This window comes from Rousettus aegyptiacus, unplaced genomic scaffold, assembly GCF_014176215.1.
Source record: "Rousettus aegyptiacus isolate mRouAeg1 unplaced genomic scaffold, mRouAeg1.p scaffold_m13_p_18, whole genome shotgun sequence".
NCBI lineage: Eukaryota > Metazoa > Chordata > Mammalia > Chiroptera > Pteropodidae > Rousettus > Rousettus aegyptiacus.
This window is the reverse complement of record NW_023416293.1, coordinates 3,390,412-3,416,787: the sequence shown is the minus strand read 5'-3', so window position 1 is coordinate 3,416,787 and position 26,376 is coordinate 3,390,412. Positions and strand designations below refer to the sequence as shown.

General features: G+C 36.3%; 1 protein-coding gene across 15 annotated transcripts in view; it reads right to left on the bottom strand.

Annotated features, from left to right (window-relative positions):
• Positions 1 to 26,376, bottom strand: part of CDC42BPA (CDC42 binding protein kinase alpha) — a 214,874-nt gene that overhangs the window by 88,384 nt on the left and 100,114 nt on the right. For 10 of the 15 annotated variants that reach the window (XM_016157423.2, XM_016157428.2, XM_016157425.2 and 7 more), the window contains exons 9-13: positions 24,974 to 25,053; positions 22,922 to 23,088; positions 13,453 to 13,575; positions 6,352 to 6,485; positions 17 to 259 (exon numbers count right to left, since the gene is read on the bottom strand). In XM_016157423.2, coding sequence (XP_016012909.1) covers positions 17 to 259; positions 6,352 to 6,485; positions 13,453 to 13,575; positions 22,922 to 23,088; positions 24,974 to 25,053 — 747 coding nt within the window. The remainder of the gene's footprint in view (positions 1 to 16; positions 260 to 6,351; positions 6,486 to 13,452; positions 13,576 to 22,921; positions 23,089 to 24,973; positions 25,054 to 26,376) is intronic. The other 5 variants (XM_036235383.1, XM_036235384.1, XM_036235386.1 and 2 more) reach the window with 1 other exon arrangement.

Below are 26,376 nucleotides of genomic sequence, written 5' to 3'. Positions count from 1 at the left end.
TTGCCTGACTACTAACCTCTTTTTTGGCTCTTTCTGTTCTGCGCAGTTCTTGCCTTAAGCTTTCAACTTTTTGCATCACCAGGTCCACCTCTTCTTCCTTATCTCGGACATGGCGAGCAAGTTTCTGTTTTTGGGTGTGCAATTCTGTTAGCCGCTCATTGATCTCCATGAATTCCTGCATGGCCAGTTTCCTCTGACAGTGTGCGTCTTTCAGCTCTTTGGATTGGTTTTTTAATCGCTCACTAGCCTGGACTAGTTCCTACAGTTTTGTAAAGAGAATATAAGTTACCAATTCTGCAACCTAAGGACCAAATTTGGCCGTCAAAGTTGCTATCATGAAGTCAAGAAGAGCCAAAATTATTCACTTCAGGACAAAATTAAAAGAAATGAACTACTTTTGAACAGATATTAAGAGCGTAGTATTCTGTTCATAGTCTCAATTCCTCATGCTAGCTTCAAAGGAACAGCTGATTCAACCTTCTAGTACCTCAGTTTCTACAAATAAAGAGTATGGAAATACAAGATATGATGGTCAAAATAAATGTGAAATTTAATGGACATTTGCGACTGAAAAAAACTTATGATCAAATGATTAGAAATGATAAACACGAGGCTGCTCCTCCCGTGGAGACTGCACTTTAAGCCAGAAGCAAAGAGAAAAAGTTCATTAAAGTGAGTAACTCAGAAGGAGCTGAAGTAAACTCAGGTCAGCAGAACCACCTGCTTCCCAGCAAAAGGAACAGCAAGTCTTCCTTGAGGAAAAGAGCCTCAATGAAATCTGGGTTTTTTCAGAGCGCACAGATATGAGCGCACAACCACAGATTCCAAAACACCTAAAGAACAAACAACGGAAACAATAAAAATAAATCCCAGTGCTACCTGGATATTAGAATGATCACAAATCATGAAATGAGAAAATGACAAGAGGCCATTAAAAATGACAGGGTGGATTTATAACCCTTTATAGACCATTTAGAAATGAAAATAATATAAGTATTAAAGTTAAAGACATGAACCCACTAACATAGAAAGCTCTACATTTATGGAACAACGGAGAAAAACCCTTAAACCCAGAAACTTGAAAAAAAAAAAATAAAACTGTATAACACCAAATATAAGTAAAAGCCCTCAAAAGAAACCAGAGAGAAAAAGAGACAAATCACCTATTCTCTATCCTCAAAAAGAAAAAGATAATTAGATTCAGAGTAGACAGCTAAGAAGTAACAATACAAACAAGGGAAATGCTTTTAAAGAGATGAGAAACTAATTAAAATTATACACCCAGAAAAACTACTTTTCAAGTATGAAGCTAAAATAATGAGATTCGTATAAAAAAAAAATCAACAGAGTTTTCTATAATCAGATCTGCACTAATGGAACCTCTAAAGATTTATTTCAGAAAAAAAGAAAAATGATTTTAAAAGGAAAGTATGATGAAAGAGAAATGAAGAGCTAAGAAATTAGTAAACGCAAATGTGAATGTAAACAAACATATAACGTTATACTATAAAAATATCTCATTTCTACAGTAAAAAGTATATAAAATACTGGTCAAAACAATACAGGCGTTGGGAAGAGGCAATAATTGTCAAAAGGTCCTTAAATTGTTTAGGAAGAGTCATTTAAGATATTAAATTTAGACTGTTAAATATATATGATAAAATTCAACAGTAACTACTAGAAATTGCTACAAGTAGCTAATAAAATGAGAACAAGAAAACAAAAAAAAAATCTCAATTAAAAATCAAGGAAAATTTCTGCAAGATGAAAAGAACTTGAGATTAGTTGCACAATAATGTTCATGTACTTTATACTACGGAACTGTACAATTAAAAATGGTTATTAGCACAAATTTATATTTTATATGCATTTTACTACAATTTTTTAAAAAGGCAAGAAAGGAGACGAAATAAGCACAGAAAGCAAAAAGTAAAGTGTTAGAAATAGGTCCAAATACAGTAATGACAACAAATATAAAAGGGCTAGCTTCATCAGTTAAAGGCAGTGTGTTATACCAAATTAAGAAACAGAATCTAGATTTTAAGGGAAAAAGCATTATTAATATTAGGGAACGTCACCACATAATGATTAAATTCAATTCACTAGGAAGAAGTGCCATTCTAAACTTCTGGGCATTCGTAAGATAGACTCAAAATATATTAGAAACTGCTGGAAAAATTGGTGAATACATCATTATATGAGAGACTTTAGTTTATCAATCATTAATAAAGCAAGCGGTTAAAAAAAACAGTGAATACACAGAAGATTTGAAAAATCAATTAACAAGCTTCATATATAGAATCCTGCACCCAATGCTGGAAACACACATTCTTCTCAAGCATATACTGAACATTTAAAAATGAAACAGCCTAGACCATAAAGCAAGTCTCAGATTTCAAAGAACAGATACTGTACAGATCGAGCTCTTTAATTTTTAACATTACCATTAAAATAGAAATAAAAAAATAAAATGGCTAAATTCCATAATAACTCCATGGTCAAAAAGAAAAATCATAAAAAATATTAAAATATTTAGAATTAAAAACAAAACCTAATAAAAATGTTTAGTACATACTAACACTTGGGGAAGCAGTGAAAGGTATACTTAGTGGGAAATTTATAAGCCCGAAACTAAAAAAAAAGGTTGAAATTCAATGAAATACCACATTAAAAGTTTGAGATCCCCCCAAATATGCAAAGATAACAAAGAACATAAATTAAAAAAAAAGAAATGTGAGAGTAATAAAGATCAACAAAACCAAAAGCTGGTGAGATCAAACAAGAGAACAAGAATGAAGGCACAAACATTAAGAAAGAAAAAGAAGTTATAACTACAAATCTAGAGATCAAAAAGGATAGATTACAATGAAAAACTCTACATCAATAAACTTATTGCCTTATGAAATGAAGAAATGCCTACAAAATTATAATTTATCAATAGTGTTTCAAGAAAAAATAAAATGCCTGAATAGTCCTATAACAATTAAAGTAGCTAAACCAGCAGTTAACAAACTTTCTCCACCCCTCTAGCAGGAGAGAATTTCAAAGCTCTGATGGTTTTACAGGTGATTACTCCAATGTTTCAAGGTACAAAATCTTCTTATACAGATGTTTCTAAAGAACAGAAAAAAGGCAATGCTACCCAATTCATTCTTGATACCAATGTAACTCTGATATCAAAAGAAGATCAGAAAAATAAGAAAAAAAAATTACAAGCTCATCTTATTGATGAAAACGAATTAAAAATCCTAAATAAAGACAGTAGCAAAGCGGTTCGTGGTGTATGCAGAGAAGCATGAACTCTGGAACTAGACTCCTTGTGCTGAAGTTCCAGCTCCACCACATTCTAGCCCTATGATTTGGAAGAAGTGTATTTAACTTCTTTGTGCTCAGCCTCACCATTTATAGAATAACAACATACCACCACCACCTAAATCACAGGGCACTTACAAAGATTTTGTGAAGCACTTAAAACAGTGCTATTACACAGCTGCTTACATAAGCGTTACCTATACACCATATTATTATTTAGGAGATAATATATGGGCAATTTAGGGTTAACCCAGAAACGTAAAAGCAGTTTACCATTAAAAAGGCTGTAAATGTAACTCAGTACACCAAATTATCAAAGGATAACAATCATAATATTACACCAATAGATATTAACAAAGTCCTAGAAATTTGCTGCAGCAGTGTGCATCAAAGCACTTAGTGAATTTAATAAACTCAATACCAGCTCTTGATAAAAAAATAATTAGCAAAATGGAATAGAAGATAACTTCCTTAACCTGATAAGATTTAGCAAAAACACACAGAAAACATTATTATCAGTGGTGAAATACTAAAGCTATATTCTTTGAAATCAGGAATAACACAGGGATGGCTGCTATCACCACTCCTATTCAACATGGCACTGGAGGTCCAAGCTAACACAGCGAAGGCAAGGAAAGGAAAAAAGTCATAGAAATCAAAAAAGGAAGAAACAAAACTGTTGATATTTGTACTGGTTGAACTTTAAAGAATCTCAAGTTTATTATTAAGTTAATGAATTTAGTGATGTTGCTAGAACAAACTCTTAATATAATTTTTAAAGATACTGTCTAAAATATGAAAAAAAAATAAAAAATTTAAGGAAAAGCAAACAAGATATATGAAATTTTACAGAAAAACATTTTTAAAAATTTCAAAGATACAGAAAGATATACCATGTTTATGGATAAAAAGTGTGAAGAAAATATTTTTATGTTTTGAACAAAGTTATGTTTCTAAACAAAGTTTACTAACACTTGGGACCTGGGCTTTAAAAACAAGTAAGTAAAGTGATTTACAACCGTGACAAAACCCAGAGGTTTAACTCCTGGTTTTAGAGTTTCCAGTCGAGGGGCGGAGAGAGGGTGAGGGAGCCCGAAGCAGGGAGCTGGCCTCCACAGAGAGGGAGACTCTGGGCTTCGTATAGTACCACTGAAGTGATTTACTTATATTCCAAAGGGTCCTAGGTCCTTCTTTTCAGGGTTTCAAAAAGAGTCTCAGGAGGGTGGTTGTAGAAGGGGGAAAGCGGGGAGCAGTTGTTACTCTCCCCTGTATAAAAGCTCTCATTTTTCTGGGGCTCCTTGTCTACAATACAGACTTCATACATGTAGGGTTCTAATCACCCGGGAATCACTACGTTGCCCCAGAAAACAAGCAACACTAACATAGTGTTTATAAATATGCTAATATGTAATTACATTTTTTTAAAGTAAGGGAATGATTAATATAAAACTCAGAAATGTGATTACCATTTTCAAGGAAGTGAGTAGAAAGGGATAGCCAGGATTATGCAACAAAATAGGTTGATATTCTATTTCCTAAGTTAGGTGGTATGTTCAGGTTTATTATTTGTGTCAAAATTTACATAATGTTACATTTATTCTTTTATATGCATCAAATGCAAAAATCTTTAGAAGAATATATGCTACCTGTAGGATATTATGCAAATCACTTAAAATTCTTTATCAATATAATGTTTCTTTTCATCATTAACCTCTTCTCAAAACATACTAAAAGAATTTTTAATATTAAAACATTAAAAATTGTCAAAATGTTACTATAAATCTAGATATCAGATTCTCATCCTCATTGTTAACTAAGCTTTGCTAAATGACACCACCATAAAACACAGAATAATAACTACTACTATTACTATAATATTATGAAAACAAGAACATCTATACACAACACTGCTTGAAACTGCATGAAGAAAAAAGTAAAAATATACTAACCTAATTTAATTTAACCTTTATAGCTTTCTCTGTTAGTCTTTTTTTTATTAGCTTCATTAGCAAAAGGTTATTTATTTTCCATTACTTCCATTTCTTTACTGAAAGCAAGATTTATAAATATTCCCCGGAAGGATTTCATTCTGTGTTATACACTGCATCACTGACTACAACTTATACTATGCCATAAACCACTCATTTCCTATTTTTTGGCAGTAGTCTATCCTTTTGGCAGTAGTTTATTTTGAAGAAGACTTAAGAGAAGCTGAAGATTACACGATGGCACGAGATGGTACAAAATGTAGAGCGAGTGATGTGTTTCAGTTATAAACAGTACCAAACCCACCACACATCCTCGAGGGAGAAAGATTTCTTGGTTCACGTAACTGAAAAGCTGGGAGCCACTGGCTTCCGCACACTGGATCAGCCAGCAGCAGCAGGACGCTGCGTCTCTCTCGCCATGTCCTGGACCCACTTTCCACTACCTTTGCTCCATTCTCATTTTCTCAGGGCCTCAGATTCTCCCCTCATAATTAAAAAACAAGTGTAGCAGCACTGTGTCCTAGCCATTAATAAATTTTGTTGATGTTTACAATACTGTTTAAGTGCTACACAAAGTTCTTAGGAAAGCAGCTTGTTCATTGGTGCTTTGAAAGATAAACTGACATTTAAAAAGATCATTACAGCATTAGAGAAATTTTGTTATAATTTTTTAAGAATGTTAGTATCAGCAAGTCACGATGAAAATTTTCTGAATTTTTAATTTTTCCATAGACACTAAACAGGTTTTACTATCTTATTTCTTCACATTTCTTTTTCAATAACATTAACTTTCTAAAAGAACAAAAGATTCTGAACATTAAAGCCTTAAGAATGTTTTTTCATTACTAGCTATTAATCAAATGACATACACCAAAATAATTCTTAAGTTTTTAAACCAACTTTTTACTGATAAAATATACTATATATTATTATAATTCAATTAGTATAAATATATATACTATATATTCGTATAATGCTTTAATAGGCATTACAAATGCTTTAAGATTAAGAATTCGCAAAAGCCTTTAACGATCTATCCAGCTATTTTTACCTTATTTAATTCTTCCCTTTCTTGCTGTAATGTTTTGATTTGTTTTTCATAAGTCTTGATTTGTCTAAAAGCATCATCCAGTTCTCGCCTCACAGAATTAGCTTCTTCAAGCTGTTGTTCCAAGTGACTTGATTCTAAAAAGAGAAGAGAACGTTTCTCTTACTACTTGTATAAAAACAAATGCTTGAAATCAAGGTTAAAAACAACCAAATTTAAAAAAAAAAATACGGTATTCTGAATTTGGCATTATGCTGACCAACACCACACACCATTCTAATTCACAACCACCAAATCTCAGTTCACTGTGGAGACTGTGACTAGCTAATGCCAGCGTAAAGACACGAAAAATTTACGTGCAAAAATGCCTTACATATCTATGAGATAGAGCCTTCAGAACTAATTAAAAACTAACAAAAAGAACAAAATCAGTCAAGCAAACAAGAGCCACATTGTCCTCTACTGTTGGTTGTCAATTTATTGTGAGATGGTTTTGCTTCTAATATTGTGGTTCTAGATCACCCAGCCTGGTTTTTCTAGTGATGATTTAAAGAATAAACTCTGATTTTGAAAAGTAAATATTTAAAAACATCCAACTGAGGTCAGTTCATGTATTTTTTCAGATGAAAAACATGAAGCTCAACGGAGTTGAATAACTTACCTAAGATCATCTTGTTTAATGAGTATCAGAGCTAAGACTAGAGCCCAGGACTTCTTGTTTAGAAAGTAATGATAGGAAATAATGGTTAACATTATTTAATCATGAAACAAAATAAAATCATTATTTTCAGTATATGCTTAAATAAGATTTTAAAAATTGACATGAAATGTTCCTGGCATCAATTGATAAAACTGAAGCCAGTGAAAACAGAAATCAAAACACATACGTTGTTAGTTTTGCTCCAGGTATTTTCTATTCTCTACAACCTTGTTACTGTGTCATCTCCAGACAAGTAGCATAAGCATCCTCTGGTAGCTTGCTAGAAATGCAGACTCTCAGGCCCCACTCCAGAGTTACTGAAGCAGAATTTGTATTTTAACAAGATCCCCAGGTACTCATTTGAAATTAAAGTATGAAAACAAATGTGCAAAATATTGCACTTTGTTGAGTTTGATGCTTTCAATAAATGAAGTAGTGTTTATACTGTGTTATTCCAATTGAAAAGAGGATTTTATCTGGTATAGACAAGTCCTGTAGTCAAAAAGTCACTTAAATGGTTCTAGAATCCTTAAATAAAATTATTTACTGATATTCTAAGCCCTAAACTTACAGATTTATTTAAAGCTTATTTTAGGTATTTTGTAAGTCTAGATATATTTATGGGTAGTATTGTTTTTTTTTTTAGATATTTTGAAAATATCTGCAAATTTGCATTTAACTTGTTTTTATTTTGTCTCAATAGCATTAATTTAATAAATGTTTTTTGAAGAATGCTAAAAGATCATAGGATATTTAATCTTAAGGATTACTGATGTTTAGTCTTATATTCAGAAAATTATCTTTTATCATTTTCTCAAATTTCAGTATTTTATGTAGTTTTTCTGTTTATACTAATTTCTATCAAAGATTTAAAAATGGTATCTTTGTTATTTTAAGTTTTTAACATTTTTAAGATTTAAATAATTTCTAAAGTAGATATCAATTTAGTTTATTTCTTATAATTTGGAATCAAAATTTAGTTTATGACACAGCTAACTTCTGTCATTTCTGGGGTCATTTTAATCAATTTTATGATTCTGGCATCTCAATCTAGATGAGTAATATGGTGCATTTAGTAATCTCTTCTGAGAACACACACTTCTCCTTTCTTCTACTTTCTTTCCTAGCATGTTAATATTTTTGCAAATTAAACCATTCACTTATCTTAACTGCTTTCATTAGAAAAAAAATGAAGTCAGTATTTTATAAAATGTCTACCTCACATAAAGTTTACAGCAAAATGTATTACGTGGTACACCTGCAACAGGCTTTAAGGATGTTTTTATTGATTTATTTCAATATAGGTTGAATTTTAGTTTTATCCTAGCCATTTCACTTTGGCTGCTTTGCAATGAAGTTGTTAAGTATGTATATAAAATATACCTCAGATTTTCATGTTGTGTATTTCAGTCATTTTAAAATTCCCTAAAAAGCTCAAATTATTCATTTAAACAGCAACATGTAAATTATAAGTCCTAGAGGCAATGTTTTAGATAAAGAAGTGCTGGAGAAGACAAACCGATCCAATTATTTATAAAATCCTCCTACATGAAAAGAAGGATAGAATTTTTAATTTGAAATACACAGATTTTTTCACTCCCCAAAGATAAAAACCCCAAATCAAGGAAAGCCCCGAGTGCACTGCACCTTGGCTGACCGCTATCAGGTGGCTGAGGCAGAGGGGCTTTTACTTCCAAACTGTAAACGTGGCTAAATCTTTGACAGACATTCTCAAAGACTGTCAATAGTATCTCACGTAGCACACCAGTCGAAACATTTAAAGTTATTAAAAACAAGTTTTAGTGAATAAACAGAAAAAGCAGTACCAGGAACGTGGGTTAGCTCATACTAACTAAACGGTTCTTAGCTCATTGCTGCTAGCAGAATTCCGAAATTCAATCTGTTAGTAATGAGAATTTAATGAGGGCATAATACATAGTAAGTCATTTCCTTTACACTGTATGGTGTATATGAAAAATATAAAATATGGTCTCTGTCTTAAAGGAGATAATCAGGTTAGAAAAAAGAGCAACACTTTAAATCCTAAGTGAAGCAGATAATCAAATGCAAATTGCGCAGAAGGTTATATGGATGCTACAGGATTTAAGAGAAGGGCAAACAGGAGGCATGTCTGAAGCAGCACTGGAAGTAGAACACTGGTAAACTGCAAAGGGGCTAAGGCTGCAGTCAGGGATGGGCTGGTAAAATGATCAAAGCATCTCTCTCTCTGATCCACAAGAGCATAATGCTCACAGCTTCGCCATTATGTTCTCATTCCTAAAATAATTATGACTTCTGAAATGCAAAGAAATTTTACATCTATTATTGCACTCATTCATTCACTATATTTCTCCTTTACTTCATGATTTAGGGGAGAGAGAGAGAGAGAGGGAGGGAGAGGGAGAGAGAGGGGGGCAGAGGGAGGGGATGGAGGAGGAGGAGGAAGAGGAGAAGAGGGAAAAGGAGAGACAAAGGAGAGACTGAGAGAGGCAAGGAATTGAGGGTTGGAGAGACAGAGACGGAACGTGGAAGCACGAACCAGCGACCTCAGGCTATAAAAGAATGCAGGTTATTAAAACACATTACAGGCTACAATGAATGTTTTATATGAAAAACAAAAAAATTCCTTATTTTCTCATATAAAAAATTAAATGAGTATGAATTTTTATTTTTGTCTGCAGATGGTCAAAAAATATGTAGAGTGTCTATTACATGGTATCAGGAAACTTCGTCCGACCCACTCAGAGTCAGAGTGTGATGAAGAAAGCAAATATTAAAACAAAATTGTAAATAATTATAAACTTATTAAATTCTTCTAGGAGTTTGAAAATATTGGAAAATGTTGCCATAGGGAAAGAAAAAACATAAAATCATTAATGGTGGGTATTTGTTTACACAAAGATCTTGCTTAAGAAATATCTAGAGGAACATTAGATAGATGGTGATTTGGACATTTTTTTTCCCCCTTAGAGCTAAGGCTAAAGTCGGGGTACTTATCAGGCAGGTCCTTAGGGAGGCCTGTGTTTTATCTCCAGGCCTCTGTCAAACTGTTTAAGACAGCTTGGGTGTAATTATGAATGAGACACAGAGTTTATCCTCAAATTCACCACTATGCCTCTAGTACCAAGTATAAGTAATTCTTGGTACACAGGAACAACTCAATAAATATGTTTATGACTGAATTAAGAATGAATGACTTTTGCTAGTGGGAACGTAAATGGTACAGCTGCTGTGAAAAACAGCATGACAATTCCTAAAAAAAAAATTACTCACAGAATTACCATATGATCCAGGAATTCCACTTCTTTTGCTATATACTCAAAAGAAAACAGGGACTTGAATAGATATTTGTCATACTCAGGTTCACAGCAGCACTATTCACAATAATAAAAGGTAGAAGCAAGCCAAGTGTACATCCATGGATAAATGGATAAATAAGATATGGCATTTATTTGTACAGGAGAACATTGTATTAAGGTAGAAAATTCTGACATAAGCTATGACATGGATGAACCTTGAAGACACTATGCTAAGTAAACTAATTCGGTCATATAAGGACAGGTATTTTATGATTCTGCCTATATGAGGTTCCTAGTTAATTCAAAAAACAAAACAAAACAGAAAGCAGAACAGTGGTTGCCAAGGGCTACTGGGTAGGAGGAATGGGGAGTTATTGTTTAATGGGTAAAGAGTTTCAGTTTGGGATGATGGAAGATTCTGGAGATGGTGGTAATGAGTACACAGCATCGTGAATGTAATGCCACTAACCTGCACACCTAAAAATAGTTAAAATGATCAAATTTGTTTTATATATATATATATAATTACCACATTAAAAACAGTGAATGAATGATACTGAAGAGATGGAATAAAATCAAGGGCATCACTGAGACTAGCATATGATCAAGAAGAAGAGAGCGTGGGAGGAAGGACCACCGGAAAGGAAGATTTATCCTTTCTCTCAACATATTTCACTGATTCTTTTCCACTCCTAAAAAATGGCTAAAAATAATGAGTAAGAGTAGTCCTATAACCATTAAATTTAGGGAAAAGGTAGGAGTGAAAAAATGAAGGAAAGCTCAATTAATAGGAATTGAATGGTAACTGATTTCCTCAATCAGGGTAATTCTTTCCAGGGGCCACTGATTTGTATGTAAGGAATGAACACATGTTGGAACTGCCTATTAAGACACAATGTAGAAAGATACCTTAGAAAGTGGTCAGAGGAGGTTTCCAAGAGTGAGGTTTCATTTAGTCATTCACTCATTCATTCACTAACAAATACCGATTTAGGGTTTTGTATGTGCCAATTACTGTTACAGCTTCCAGTCTAGTGGTGAAGGGAGGAAAGTAAAGTAATATAGAATAAAAAAAATGTCAGTGAAAACTATTACAGAGGAGTGGACGTTTGACAGTATCCAACAGACAAGCAGGCAGTCAGGATGGAAAGAAGGGAAGGAGGGAAAGAGGGAAAGAAGAGGGGAGGGAAAAGAAAGAAAAAAAATATCTAAAAACCCTGGAGGTGATTAGGTGAAACTAAAAGTCGTTTGCTATGACTGGAATCAGTGGGTGAAGGAGAAGCAACAAGAGATGAGGCTGGAGAGAAAAATGCACGCAAGATAACAAGGGCCTTGCATCAGGATTGAGAAATTTTAACTCTATCCTGCAGCAATGGGGTCCCAATGAAGATACTTAAGCATGAATGCTGAATCTGTGATGTGATCATATTTACATTTTAAAAGCTTACTCAGGGACTTCTGCTTCCAGAAAGATGGAAATGCATCTGCATTTCCCCTTTTCCCTACTCAGTACAACTAAAACCCCTGGCATAAAGAGAGCAGGAATTTTCAATTTTCACCCCTGCCCAGTGGTACTAGGACCACCCCACCGCAACCTAGCACTAAGGAGACAGGAATGCCCTCCCTACTGCTGGAGGAGTATCAAGAAAAGCCAGCTAAAACAAAAGGTTTAAATAAGATGTCAAGTCATTTACCAAAAATCACTCATCCTATCAAGAACCAAGAAAATCTCAACTTGAGTGAGAAAATCACTAGATGCCAACACTGAAAAAATAGAGATATTAGAATTATCTCACAAGACATTAAAACATTATGATAAAAATACTTAAATGAGCAGTTATAAACATATTTGAAAGAGATAAAAAAAAAAAGAAGGCCTGAACAAAGGTAAAATTTTGGCAAAGAAAAATAAAACTAAAGAACAACAAAATGGAAATTTTAAAAATGAATAAAATAAAAATCTCGGTGGATGGATTCAACGGCACGAAGGAGGGATCAGAAGAAGAATTAGTAAACTGGAAGCCATACCAGTAGAAATAACCAAACAACAGAAAAAACAGAATGAAACAAAAATGAAGAGAGCCTCTAAACCCTATAAAAGGCTCACATTTCACAGAAAAAACCAAAGCCTTTAAAACAGTGAGACTACTGATCAGGCAACGAGCCCTCTCCACCCCTTTACTTCTCTAACCTCATCTCATTCCATTTTTCCTCTTTGTTCATTCTACTCCTACCATGCTGTCCTGTGTTTTATGTGAACTCACGAGGCTCATTCTGACTCTATGGCCTTTGCACTGGCTGGTCCTTCTGCTTGGTACACGAGTTCCCTATTTAACTGCATGGCTAAAACCCTTACCTTGTTCAAGTTTTTGTTCATAAGTCACCTTCTCTCTCAATAAGGTTTACACTTGGACCACCCTTCTTAAAACTTTAAGACTCCTTGTCTTGCGCTTCCGACCCATTCTTCTTATTATACTGTTTTTAAGTACCTGTCACCTTCTAGCATGCAAGAGCCTAAAACATAGGCATTGTACCTGCGTACCAATAAAAATTGGTTGGATGGATGAAATGAATGAATGGATATAATAGGTATATCAACAGTCGTCAAAACTAATTTTAATCTCTCAGCAATACACTGAAAACTTGTTACAAAAAAAATAAATTTCACATGCCTTAATGCCTGTACACATGCAATTCCCTTGTCTACACTGTCCTTCCTTCCTCACTCCTAACACTATCTCCTACTCATACATATGCTTTGTCCGACAAATTTGAACTAGATATCCCAAACTAATAGTTCTTTTAAAGAAGCCATTTTTATTAATTTATATCTGGCTCAGGTGCTCTGCCTATGTACTCTCCATGTACTTACATTTATTTTTCTTACACCTTTTCACATGTATCGCAAAAACTGTTTGTTTATCTTTTCCCCAGACCAAAACATGTGCTTCTTGAGAGTAGAAACCATTCTTAGTTGCTTTTCCCTCACTGACAAAGAGCTCACATCACATAACATATGACAAGTATTTGATAAATGTTTTGTGTGTGAATAAAACATTTTAAAGATCTACTAAATTGAATTAATAGTGAATCACTGAAATTTACCTCTTACTTGTTTCCTTAGTTTTTCAATTTCTTCTTTTAAGTTTTTTATTTCTAAATCTTTGCTTGCTGTTAGTGGACCATCAACAGTTGAATACTGCAGAGCTTGGACAGTCTGTGTTGACTCTAAAAAAAAAAAAAAGAAAAGAAAGAAGAAGAAATAAGACCATACTCTAAATTTTTAAAACTCTTAGCAATATATTTCTTTCTAGAGAAATCATTATACAATTCTACTGGTCGAAACATCAACCCATTGACAAAAAGCATGTAAATTTAAATCATACAACTCCATCACTGTGTCTTTTAAATTACAAGATTTGTGGGAGAGAATCTACCTTCTAATATGTGAGATTTTCAGTTTTAAACACTGTTGGTACACTCTGATAATGAGTTGACTATTTGGCCCCCTTTAATCCTAGCAGGGAGTGTTATCATGTAATAACCCCAAAATGTCATATGTCAGATGATGTACAAAAAACTGAGTATGGTGTATTAAGGGAGATTTAGAGATGTTAATATATAACATGCAAACTGCTGGCCTTAAGGAATTCATGTGTGAAAGGTGAGGCCAACCTATCGATGAGTCTGGCTCAAAAGTTTAGTTATTCTGCTATCTCATGGAGGGTTCTCAAACAGTAAGTTTTTACCTCAACATAAGTTTTTTTAGGACAAATTATTACTGATTGCTTCATATTACAGTCATGCACCACTTAACGATATGTTCTGAGAAATGTGTTGCTAGGCGATTCTGTCATTGCTCGAAAATCATAAGACTGTAGCTATACAAACCTAGCTGGTGAATCTTACCACTGCGATTGTATGTGTTATACTTTTATGTAACTGGCAGCATGATAGGTTTGTTCATACCAGCATCACCACAAACATGTAAGGAATGAGTTGCTCTATGACATTATGAAGGCTATGATGTCACTAAGTCATAGGAATTTTTCAACTCCATTATAATTTTATGGGACCAGTGTGGTGTATATGGTCTAATGTTGACCTATGCCATTGTATGAAACAGGTGTTACTACCAAAAGACAAGGATTTTATATTTGCATTGGGTTACTTTATGTAAACAGTACTAATTACTAATCACATGTAACAATACTGAGGAATTCGAATCACCGAAACAAACAAACAAACAAACAAACAAAACTAGGATATAGGAATTTCTCATTCAGAGTAAGATCAAGTACAAAGTAACAGGTCATTAGTCTACTGCAAAAAGTAAAAATACACTGTATAATTTGCAAAAATATTATTTTTACAAACATCATGTATCTGGGAAAGCAAGGTGGACTAATTAATTAGAGAAGGATGAGACATCCATAAGGGAAAAGGCCATGACAGCTGCCTCTTACCTCGGAACCTTACTCAACTCTGTGAGTGGGCTTAGACTCAAGTTTGCCCTGAATTGAAGAACACTAAGCTAGAAAAAAAAAAAAAAAAATCACTGCTTCTGGAGAATAGGTGGGGGTGGTACAACACCACGGAGACTCTGGAATCCCTAAATACGTGCTGCTCTTTTCCTCATAGGATATTTGTTGTATCTGGGGGCTGCATATAAGCTAAGGAGCTAAAAGACGGACTTAAATCTCCAATATTGGAGTATTCAGAGGCTGAGGCTTGCTTGAGGAAGAGGGCTTATCTCAAACACATGGCCATTTTCTCCATGGAGGCAATTGCCATATTTGGAAGTGGCATGAGTGGGAGGGTGAAGGGAAGAATAAATCTCACACGGTGAAGGAAAAAGAGCCCCAGCCAAGCTCTATCTCGTTATCCTCTCATGACGACTGAAACCAGAGGTAAATTGAGTCTAATTAAAAATGTAACTCGCCCTTGTCCTAGCTCAATTTCTGATTGGACGATGACAAAGAAAACCCTATCTGGAGTGTAAATAACACAAACATCATTACCCCTGATATTTGTCATTCAATAAAAACTATGACACATTTGGAAAAACATGAAAGTATGATCGATAACCAGAAGGAAAAAAAAAAAGAGGCAGAGCCACAGATGATTCAGGTGTTGGAAGTACCACACAAGGACTTTGGACTTTAAAATAACCATTATTAATGTGTTAAAAGAGAGAGAAAAACAAATAAAAAGATGAAAAATTTCAACAAAGAATTAAAAACTTTAAGAATCAAATGGATATTCTTGAACTAAAAGAGACAATATCTGAATTAAGACTCACGAGATGGACTTAACACCAAAATAGATACATGAAGGTAAGTCAAAAAAAATATTAAAAATTAAACACAAACAAAACTAAGAATGAGAGAAATAAGATAAGAAATGTGGGACACAGTATATGAAATATACAATCGAGAGTCACAGAAGGAGAGGAAAATGAGGAAAAACAAACAAACAACTCAGAGATTATAGCTTAGAATCTCCAAAATTAATAAAAGATATCAATCAAGGTTCCAGAAGCTCAATGCAATTTAAACAGTTTTATATTAATACAAAGTAAATTATAGTTAGGCAGATCTTAGTCAAACTGCTTAAAATTGAAGTTAAGAAGAAATATCTTAAAAGCAGTGAGAGGGAAAATAAGATACATTCAAGAGACTACAATTAACAGTTGACTTTTCAAATGTAAAGGATATGATAAAACAATGGAATGATATCTGTAGAACATTATGAGAAAGAAAACCTGCCAAGCTAGATTTCTAACCCAGCAAAATATCCTTCAAAAATGAAGGCAGATTCCAGTCAAAAGGGCAGTGAAAGTAGATGCTATGCTCGCCCTTTATCATGACCACATCAAAATCACAACGAATCTACAGAACAACCATCATGGGGAATTGCCTGAGATCTGGCTGAACAGAAGTCCTACAACTAGGGTCACACAAAAGAGGTCACCTCGAGACCAGTAGGAGAGGCAGAGACGTGAAACAGGTCAGCTCTATAAACACGTGGTGGTCGAGAATCAGAAGGGTCGAGAATCGGGAGGGTATTTGCCTGCAGAGCCCCCTCCCCCACTAGACGTGAGGGATCCCCGCTCCACACTGGGTTCCAGTGCCAGGAACAGACATCCCCACAACTTTGGGCTATGAAAACCAGTGGGGATTGTGCCTGAATGAGATGGAGGGCTGTGGGAGTCACAGATGTTCCTCTTTTTTGTTGTTTGTTTCCAGCTACTTTTGAATTTAGTATAATGTTTTGAATAGGCAATACAGTCACATGGTTCAAAAACCAGAAAATATAAAAATGGGGAAGTATCACCTCACCCTTACACCCTTGTCCCCAGCCTCCCTAGATAACCACAGGTAACCATCAATACTTGATCCTCGTGACATGTGTTCCTCTTAAAGGGCCACACACAAATTTGCTAGCCCTGAGCTCCAGAGCGGGGGGAACTGTTCGAGAGGCACCAGGGACATATGGAAAGGAGCTGAGTTGTCAGGCTTCACAGCGAGGGCTGGAGCGGCAGCTTCTTCTACACAGAAGTGCAGGCAGTATCCGCTGTTCCTCTGTTGAGCCCACCTATCTCCTAGCAGACAAAGGAGCCGTCATACTTGAGTCTCCATCAATCTGGCTAACTCAGGTCACCCTCCTCTGGCGATTCCCTGAGACCTCACCCCTCGCAAAACCTGGGGCTCACCCAAGCCTCTTTCAGTGGTTTTCTCCACACAAATGGCCTGTCTCGGCTCATGCTCCTAAAATCTCTTAAAGGTTCCCAAATCCCAAACAAGTGGTATATGGCCTCAGTGTGCCCCATACCTCTTGCTAGCAGCCCCAAGCCCAGCACTAGCAGCAGCTGGCCTTGGTTCCTGGCTTGGCCTCTCAAGGTACCTAATAAGACTTACAGGTGTGGCAGCCATCTCTGGAGTGTTTGGTGACTCTTACCAGATGGCCCACAAGGTGCACAGGCGGCGGCTAAACTTGGCCTGCAGCTGGGCCCCTTCTAGGAGGCCCTTGGGCCTGCTTCGACCAGCTCAGTAGCCTGAGCACCACCCAGGGCTGCATATGAGGAGGATGGACGCACCTGAAAGGCAGGCTGGGCAGGCCCCAGAGTTCTGCTAAAGTGAATCCTGCTTTGTAGGGTCAGGCCCTCACCGGCCAATCCTCACAACCAATCAGCCCGAGGGCCAATCCCTCCCAACGGCATGGAAACAGCAACCTGGGATCAACTACAACAGGCGGGTACATGCAACCCACACCAGGGACACACCTTGACCACCTTGCTCAGGTGACCAGGGAAGACTGCGTCACTGGGCCCCATAGGACACCTATTATATAAAGCCAGTCTACTAAGACCAGGAGACTTAGAAGCCCTCCTTAATACATAGAAACAACACAGAGAGGCTGCCAAAATGAGGAGACAAAGAAACACGTCCCACATGAAAGAATAGAACAAAGCTCCAGGAAAAGAACTACACAAAATGGAGACAAGCAACCTACTTACATGTAGAGTTCAAAACACTGGTTATAAGGATGCTCAATACTAGGGGAAGAGTAGATGAACTCAGTGAGAACTTTAACAAAAAGCTAAAAAACATAAAAGTGGAGCTAGAAAACAAAAAAAAGAATCATTCAGAAATGAAGATTACAATAACTGAAATGAAGATTAGATGAGCCCTTGGAGATCCCTAGCCCCTGCCATCAGGTAAGGACACAGCAAGAAAGCCCAAGCTATGAACCCTCACTTGGCCAGGACAGCACTTTGATCTTGAACTCTCAGCCTCCAGAACTGTGAGAAGTAAATGTTGTTGGTGAGCCACCCAATCTGCTGTATTGTGTTATATGAGGCAGAACGTATTAAGGTATTAGATAAACAATTTTTGTATTTATGAACAATGTAATACTAACCAGCAGTATAAAAAAAAGAATAAACTATTGATATTCTGACAACATGTTGAGTGAAAGAAGCCAGATACCAATGAGAACATACTATATGATACCATTTATATGAAGTTTAAGAACAAGTAAAATTAATTAATGGTAAAAAAAATTAGGATAGCGTTTACTTTAGGGTGATAGCTTACAAACTGGCAAGGGGCATGAGGAAACTTTATGTTCTGCCAGCAGTGTTCTATATATTGATCGGGGTAGAGACTCCACAAACATACACATATCTAAACGTTTATGGGGCTTATACTTAAAAGTAGAGTACTTGCATACTTTATTATACATCATCATTTAAAAATCAAAACAGTCTACAGCCATGCCGCCCTGAACACACCCAACTCGGTCTGATCTCGGAGGCTAAGCAGGGTCAGGCCTGGTTAGTATTTGCGTGGGAGACCACGTGGCTAGGAAGACCGGGTACTGTAGGAGTTTAAAAAAAAAAAAGAAAGAAAATCAAAACAGAGTTATGTCAGCATCATGACGACGAGGGTCATTCCTTCTTTCTATCCCATTCAATTTACAACTAATTGGATATCCATAACCAATCAAAAGTGCCTCTGCACAGCACACCGACACACCCAAAAGATCCACCCATCTGTGCATCCAAAAGTTGGTAGCCTGGACCTCAGAGGAGGCTGCGGAGCTGAGGGAGCTGCAGCGGCAGTGGCAGCAGTGGCCTCTCTAGCAGAGGAGGCAGAAAGTGAAAGTGCTGAGTAAAAGTCCACCTTGCCACAAGGGCCGCAGCCAGAGGGACCCCTTTGCCCTTCAGCAACGCCTGGATTTCTGAGGAAAGACCTCAGTGACGGAGCAGAGGGAACAGAAAGGGAAGGGGCAGACGAACAGAACTGAAGGAATAAAGTTACTGCTATCTGTCCACAGAACTACGGGCCAAAGTCCCCGAGGCTAAGCACACACCGCCCCCCATGCTGCCATTATCATATTGAAGTGCACACGCCAAACTTTAGAAGTGAGTCAGCACCTGTAAGAACAACCAAAAACCTGTGCTATGTCGCCACCTTCTGGAAAATAAAAGACAGGCTTCTGATTGCCAACCTGTTGAACTGTTAGAATCAAAGTAAACGAAGCATCACCTAAGAAAAGCATTTGCAACTTCAAATGTGATGGCACAAGCACATTTCATGAAACGCTGAAAAGTCATGGTAATACAATCACGAAAAGAAAATGACAATTCTCCAGTAACTAAAGTCAAAGACATGGGATATTGTGATCATATACAGAATTAAAAAACAACAACAACAACAACATGAAAAGAAAACCCACAGAATGGGAGAAAAATTCTGCAAACCATATATTGAATAAGGAGCTTATATCCAAACTATATAAAGAACTCATACAACTTAAATAACAAAAAAAAATTCAATTTAAAGATGAGAAGTCACACAATGCAATATATACATATATGCCTCACTATTAAATTGTACACCTGAAATTTACTGGATTTCATTAACCAATGTCACCACAAAAAAAGAAAAAATAGGCCAAAATATCATATCTCAAAAAAAAAAAAAAAAAAAGAGCGGAGGTCCTAAATAGATATCTTTCCAAAGAAGATGTCAACATGGCTGGCAGGCACAAGAAATGATGCTACTATCACCAGGAAAATGCAAATCAAAACCACAATGAGATATCAGCCCACACCTGTTAGGATCGGTGTCATCAAGAAGACAGAGGTGCTGGCAAGGATGTAGAGAAAAGGGAACACATACACTGTGGGTGGGGATACAAACTGGTCCAACCACCATGGAAAACAATATGGAGGTTTCTCAAAAAATCATAAATAGATCTATTATATGATCCAGCAATTCCACTTTTGTGTGTATAGCAAAAGAAAACAGGATTTCAAAGACATATACATATACTCCCATATTTATTGCAACATTATTCATATGAGCCAAGAAATGGAAAAAACCTAAATGTGCATCAATAAATGAACAGTTTAAAAAGATGGGGTGTGTATATACATACATATATATATGTATATATATATAATATAACATATATAATATAATATATTATTTATATATATTATACACACACACACACACACACACACACACACACACACACACTTTTTTTTCCTCCCAATGGTATGCTGGAACATCTCCTCTGGAAAACTGAACTTCCACCAGGGCCTCTTGTCTGTGGATGATTTCTAAGACAGTCATCTCCAGGGGCTCATGAGCCATGGTCAAGAAGGGTTAGGTCAGGTTAATGGACCACTCTGGGGTCCATGTCTGAGGTCTGTATGCCTATTACCAGATAAATGGCGAATAAGACTCCTTCTAGGTCTTTGGTGAATGGTGTTGGATTCCACACTTACACAATGGCACTTTTTCTGTGGATATATTACACACACACACACACACACACACAACAGAATATTATTCAGCCATGAGAAAAGATATCCTGTCATTTGAGGCAACACGGATGGACCTTGAGCACATTATGCTAAGTGAGATAAATCAGACTGAGAAAGAAAAATACTGTATGATATCATTTGTATATGGAATGCAAAAAAGTCAAACTTGCAAGAAAGAGTAAAATGGTGGTTACCAGGGATGTGGGGGTGGAGGGAGTAAGACCGATGCTGTTTAGGGGTACCAACTTGCAACAAGCAGTAAATAAGCCATAGAGAGCAAATAAACAAGATAATGAATTTAGAGAAAATTATATAATAATTATGGAATGTAACAGAGATGCTAAATGTCACTACAACAGCAATCATATTACAATTATAAACATATCAAATTACACACTATACACCATAAATTTATACTGTTATATGTCAATTAAAATTTATATATATATATAATTGTATAAGGCCCATCAAAACAAACAAATTGCTTCACAAAAAGATGTAATTCACAGGCAGAGATCTTAGCAACTTATTGAAAAACAGAAAACAGTCTGTTTTATTGATGTCTATAGAGCTCTTTTTTTACTGGGCCTCTAAAGTATAATAGCAAAATTTTTTTATTGCAGAACTTTATTAAGAGTTATAAATTTGATTGTTTATATAAAAATTCCTTCATTTACAAAATGAATAAGTAAAATGCATTGTATGTTACATCCTTTATTTTGGAGGAAATAAAGCATTAAATGGGGATAGTGAGTACCTGGGATAAAGCAAGTTTAAATTTTAAATACAGTGGTCAGAAAAGGCTTCATTAAAAATAACACTCAGGTACAGACCTGAAAGAGGTAAGGGAATGAGTCATGTGAAGACCAAAGGAAAAATATTTAAGGCAAGACAACAGCTAATGCAAAGGCCCTGAGGTAGGAACATGTGAGATCTGTTCGAGCATCTGTCCTAGCCAAGGAGCCCCGGGTGGCTAGGACAGAATGAACGGGCGAGAGAATAGTAGGGGATGAGTCAGAAAAGTAATAAAAAGCTGGATCAAAAATGTCCTAAGGCCACTAAAATGAGTTTGGCCGTTGATGTGAATCAGATGGAAAGCCCTTGGGAGTAGGAATGAGACGGTGAAGTAAAATGATCTAAATGATATTTTAATAGGATTACTTGGCTGTGCTGTTGAGAACAGACTGTGGAAAGGTGTGGGGGCGGGTGGGGGGAGGTACAGCAGGGAAGCCAGTTAGGAAGCTATGCAGTGATACAGGTACCGGTTGCTGGTGATGTGAAACAGGGCAGCAGCACCACGGTGAGTGAGAACCAGGTTCTGGATCTATTGTGATGGCAGAGCTGACCTGATTTGCTGGTGGATCAGATGTGAGGTGAGAGAGAATGAGATGGGGTAAAGATGACACTAATGTCTTAGTCCTGAACGACTCAGAGCATGGAGTACTCTGAAGTATCCTAGCACTCAGAGGTCATATAGTTAAGGAGAAACCAGCGAACGAGACTAACTAGTTTATGAGGAAACTACAGTACCCCGGAAGCCAAAGGAAGAAAGAGCAGTCAGGAAGGGAAAACGGTCAACTGGACCGAATGCGGATGGGATAAAAGATGAGGACCGGGAAATGATCGTCGGATTTTGCAACAAAGGGTAGGGAAATGCGCTAAGAAAAAAAGTAGGATTTCTAGGCATTATTAAGAGTTAATCTAAAATTAGTGTTCAAGAATTTGAAGTGGGATTATGTGTTTTAAGCATTACGTGTTTTAAGTAAGCTACCCTCAGCTGCACGGTTACAGGTGCAACACTGTTTAAGCAGGCTGCTATTCTGCCAAAGACACCTGCCAAACAAAGAGGAGCAATAGACTTGAGGAAATATGGACGGGTATGATTATGAGGGACCAAGAAATGAGAACTCAAGGCACAGTAAAAGAGTGATAGAATTGAAGGTAACGGTGACATTAAAAGATTTTGGAGCTAAAGCACCAGAAAGAGTTAACTACAAAATTACAAGAAGGAGATTATGGACGGTTTGCTTGAAATTGAGATTAATAAAGAATTTTAGATACTGCAATCTCAAGATATGTCTGTCTTCATAAAGTACATAAATGTCTAATCACTGTTACATACCTACAACAAATATAAGTTGACTATAATTTAAAAATAAATTTAAAAAATATTATAAAAAGAATTAATATAGAAAAAAAACCCAGAAAATGTTATCTTTAAAGTATATTTACCTTGAAGTTTTCTACTAAGTTCAAGTTTTTCCTGTTCCAGGCGCTTAATTCTCCTTTCATAAGCTTCCGTCGCTAAGTTGTTATCTAGAGTCCTCTGAACGTTGACATCGAGCTCCAGTGAAGTGGGACCGGCTGTCACTCTCAAACAGCTCCTATCGGAAAGAACACTGAAGAAAAGGAAAAAAAACATGTGGCTTTAAAACGAAACAAAAAGTTTTGGGGAAAAAAGATAACCTTTTGCAATTGTTCATTTAAAAGATTGATTTGACTATCTAGTTACAATTAGCCACCTAGAAAGATTGTAAAACACATTTTTTTTTTTGCAAAAGTACCATAAATGACGTTTTAGAAGCATTTTTAAAAATGAAACCTTAAACTGCCCAAATTACCTTGAATTTATTTCAGTAATCATAAATTATAAAATGGAGTTTGCTGAAGGGGTATTGGTAGTTTAAAGCAATGTGAACACATAAGTGAAACCATAGTCAAAAGCATCTTTTTTACCAGAATTTGGAATTCAAAAGTGAAATGTTTTCTTTAATTCAATACAATTCAATTAAAAATATTTGACGTGCTGGACATGCAGCAATGACCAAAACGGATGAAACTTGCCCATGTAAAGCTTATAGTCCAGTGACAGGGAAAAAAAAGCAAACGAGATAAATACATAAAATATTCAGTACATTAAACAGTGTTAAATGCTAAGGAGAAAGATAAAGCAGGAAAGGGGGAATAAAGTATTGAGGAGGAGGAAATAAAAATGTGAAGTGGTGAGGAAGTCATCGCTCAGTAACTCTGCATAAAGTCCGGGGCGGGAGCTGCTCTGGGAATATTGGGGAGAGAAGCGTTCCGGGCAGAGGAAACAGAAGTGCGAAATCCCTGAAATGAGAATACGTCTGGCAAGTTCGTGGGCCGCAAAGAAGACCCGTATGGCTGGAGTAGGGTTATGGACATTTGAAGCTGGTGGTTGAGAGAGATTTCAAGCAGAAGAGAAGGGAGAGGTCTCAGTTAGAGATACACATTAGGAGTCATCAGCAAGCATCTGGGTGAGCACCAAAGAGTATGAATGGAAAGGATCCAAAGACGTCCATGAGACAAGGGAGAGAAGGAGGCAGCAGAAGCGAGACTGAGGAGCGGCCAGAAAATAAGGAGAGGTCAGGAAGTGCCCTGGAAACTAAGAGAAGAACGTGTTTTAAAAGGAAGGAGCCATGGCAAATAAGATGAGACTAGTACTGAGGCAAATAAGACTAGTACTGAGAAGTGACCGTTAAGTTTAGCAACATGGAGGTCGGTGGTAACAACGATAAAAGCAGTCCTCACAAAGTGATGCACAAACCTGACTGGAGTGGTGTCAGGAAAGGAGAATGAGCAAAACGGATAGAATAATCAAGAGCTGAAAGTGATTTTACTGTGATGTGGAGCAGAGAAACGGTTAGTAGGTAAAGAAAGTGAAATTAAGATTGTATATTTTGATTTTATATTAAGATTTATATTAAGATATTTTATATTAAGATTTTATATTTTGCTATAAGGTGGGAGAAAAAACTGCATATGAGCTGATACGCAATTATGCAAACGACACAAAAAGGGAAAAAACTTATAATAGCTAGCAATTCCCCAGAGGAGGCAAGAGGGGGCGGAAGGGGTGGTCCTTAGCTCACAGTTCATGCACAAAATAAAAGTTTATGGGTCCAGAGTGTGTAGGTGGTAAATGTGGTGACGGGAGCTTGTGGAACTTGTCTGTTTGCTTCAACCTCAAGTTCTGATGCTTGCAACCTAGAAAATATTTATTCAACTGCACGAGACTCTTCAAATTCCTACTCCACTGCTAAGAGTCTAAGATCTCTACTTCTCCTATTTTTTCTCCTCCAAAATGAGTTAGATTCTTAGATGTTCTGTTCACTTTGTATGTCTAACTTATTGCAGCAATAGCTTCATGTGATTTTAAAAAATTTTTGATTTACAAACTCTTCTTATATCTTGTTTTTTAAAACCAAAATTCATTTTAATTTGCTTTAAATTGTACAAATTATATTAACTTTTCAAACTTACCAGCTACTTGTATAGGTAAAGCCAACAAATGGCAGGTGGTGGCCAGAAAATGCGGTATGTGTTGGTGGGGGCATCGTTTCCTAAAGAAAGTAAAAACATCTGGTAAAAAATAAGTAACTATGACCTTTAGGCTGTGCTATAAATATTAACAGTAAATAGGAAATATATGACTGTTCCATTTAGAATCATTGATCAGTTTGGTATAGATGTTTAATGATAGAAAATTTAGACCATGAACATTGCTACTGTAAAATTCTAATAAATAAAAATATAGAAAGTCTGTCTGATATTGAGAGTACAGTCGCTTTTCATGTTATTCCACACTTGAGAATTTGCCTAGTCTCTAAAATTTGTAACCCGAAATCAATATTCACAGTACTTTTGCGGCCGTTTGTAGACATGTGCAGAGCAAAGAAGAATCTGAGTTGCCTTAACGCTCGCATCCCCAGCTCTGGCCGGCAGGAGCCGAACAAGGGGATGCTCCGCCTTCTGTCTCAGCTCTCAAATGTAAACAAGCGTCCCTTTCAAGGTCTAAGTGGGCCACGTTTTTCACATTTTCGTGCTTCTTACAAGTGCCTTTGGTGTTTAAAGTGGCCTCCAAGCACAGTGCTGAGTCCCATCGTTTGTTCTTAAGCAAGAAAGCTGTGATGTGCCTTGCAAAAAAATATGTGTTAGATAAGCTTCATTCAGGCATGGGTTACGGCGCAGTTGGCCATAAGTTCAATGTTAATCAACAATATCTACTAAATAGGTGTCCTTAAATGGAAACACACATAAAACAAGGGTAGGTACTCCCTGGTTGATGAAAATGTCTGGACCACAGGTTCACGGGAACTTAATCCCATTTTCCCCTAGGAGCGAGGGTTCAATAGTCACTAATACAATTTCACGGCAACTTGACTGAACATAACTCACTGCAAATAATCAGGACTGTACTGTGTATTTAATTTGGAATGACTCACAATTTCTGTTAACAGTAAATATAATTCTTATAATAAAAACCGACGAGTAAAGTCCATTTTGTTCTTTTTCTGAGGTTCAGAGAGGAAAGCATAAGAGAAATTCTTATCTGCCTTTAATATGATGCTTACTGAACAGTGAAATTAACATAAAAATTCTTCCTACGGAATTAAACCCATAAGAAACAAAATAATTGAATTAAAAATTCACATAAGAAGGCAAAAAACAAAAATTTTATCTTATTTTCCCAATTTCTAATTTAGTATAACTCAGTGGTTGAGAGCAGAGGCTGACAAACTATGCTGGCCTGTTTTACTACGGCCCACAAGCTACAAGTGGGTGAATATTTGGCTAATCTGCTGGTCTGTCACTCACCTCGAACAGCCAAACTCTGGGCTAGTGAGGCTGCAGATTTTCTCTCGGCATTCGTTTCCTAGCGAGTT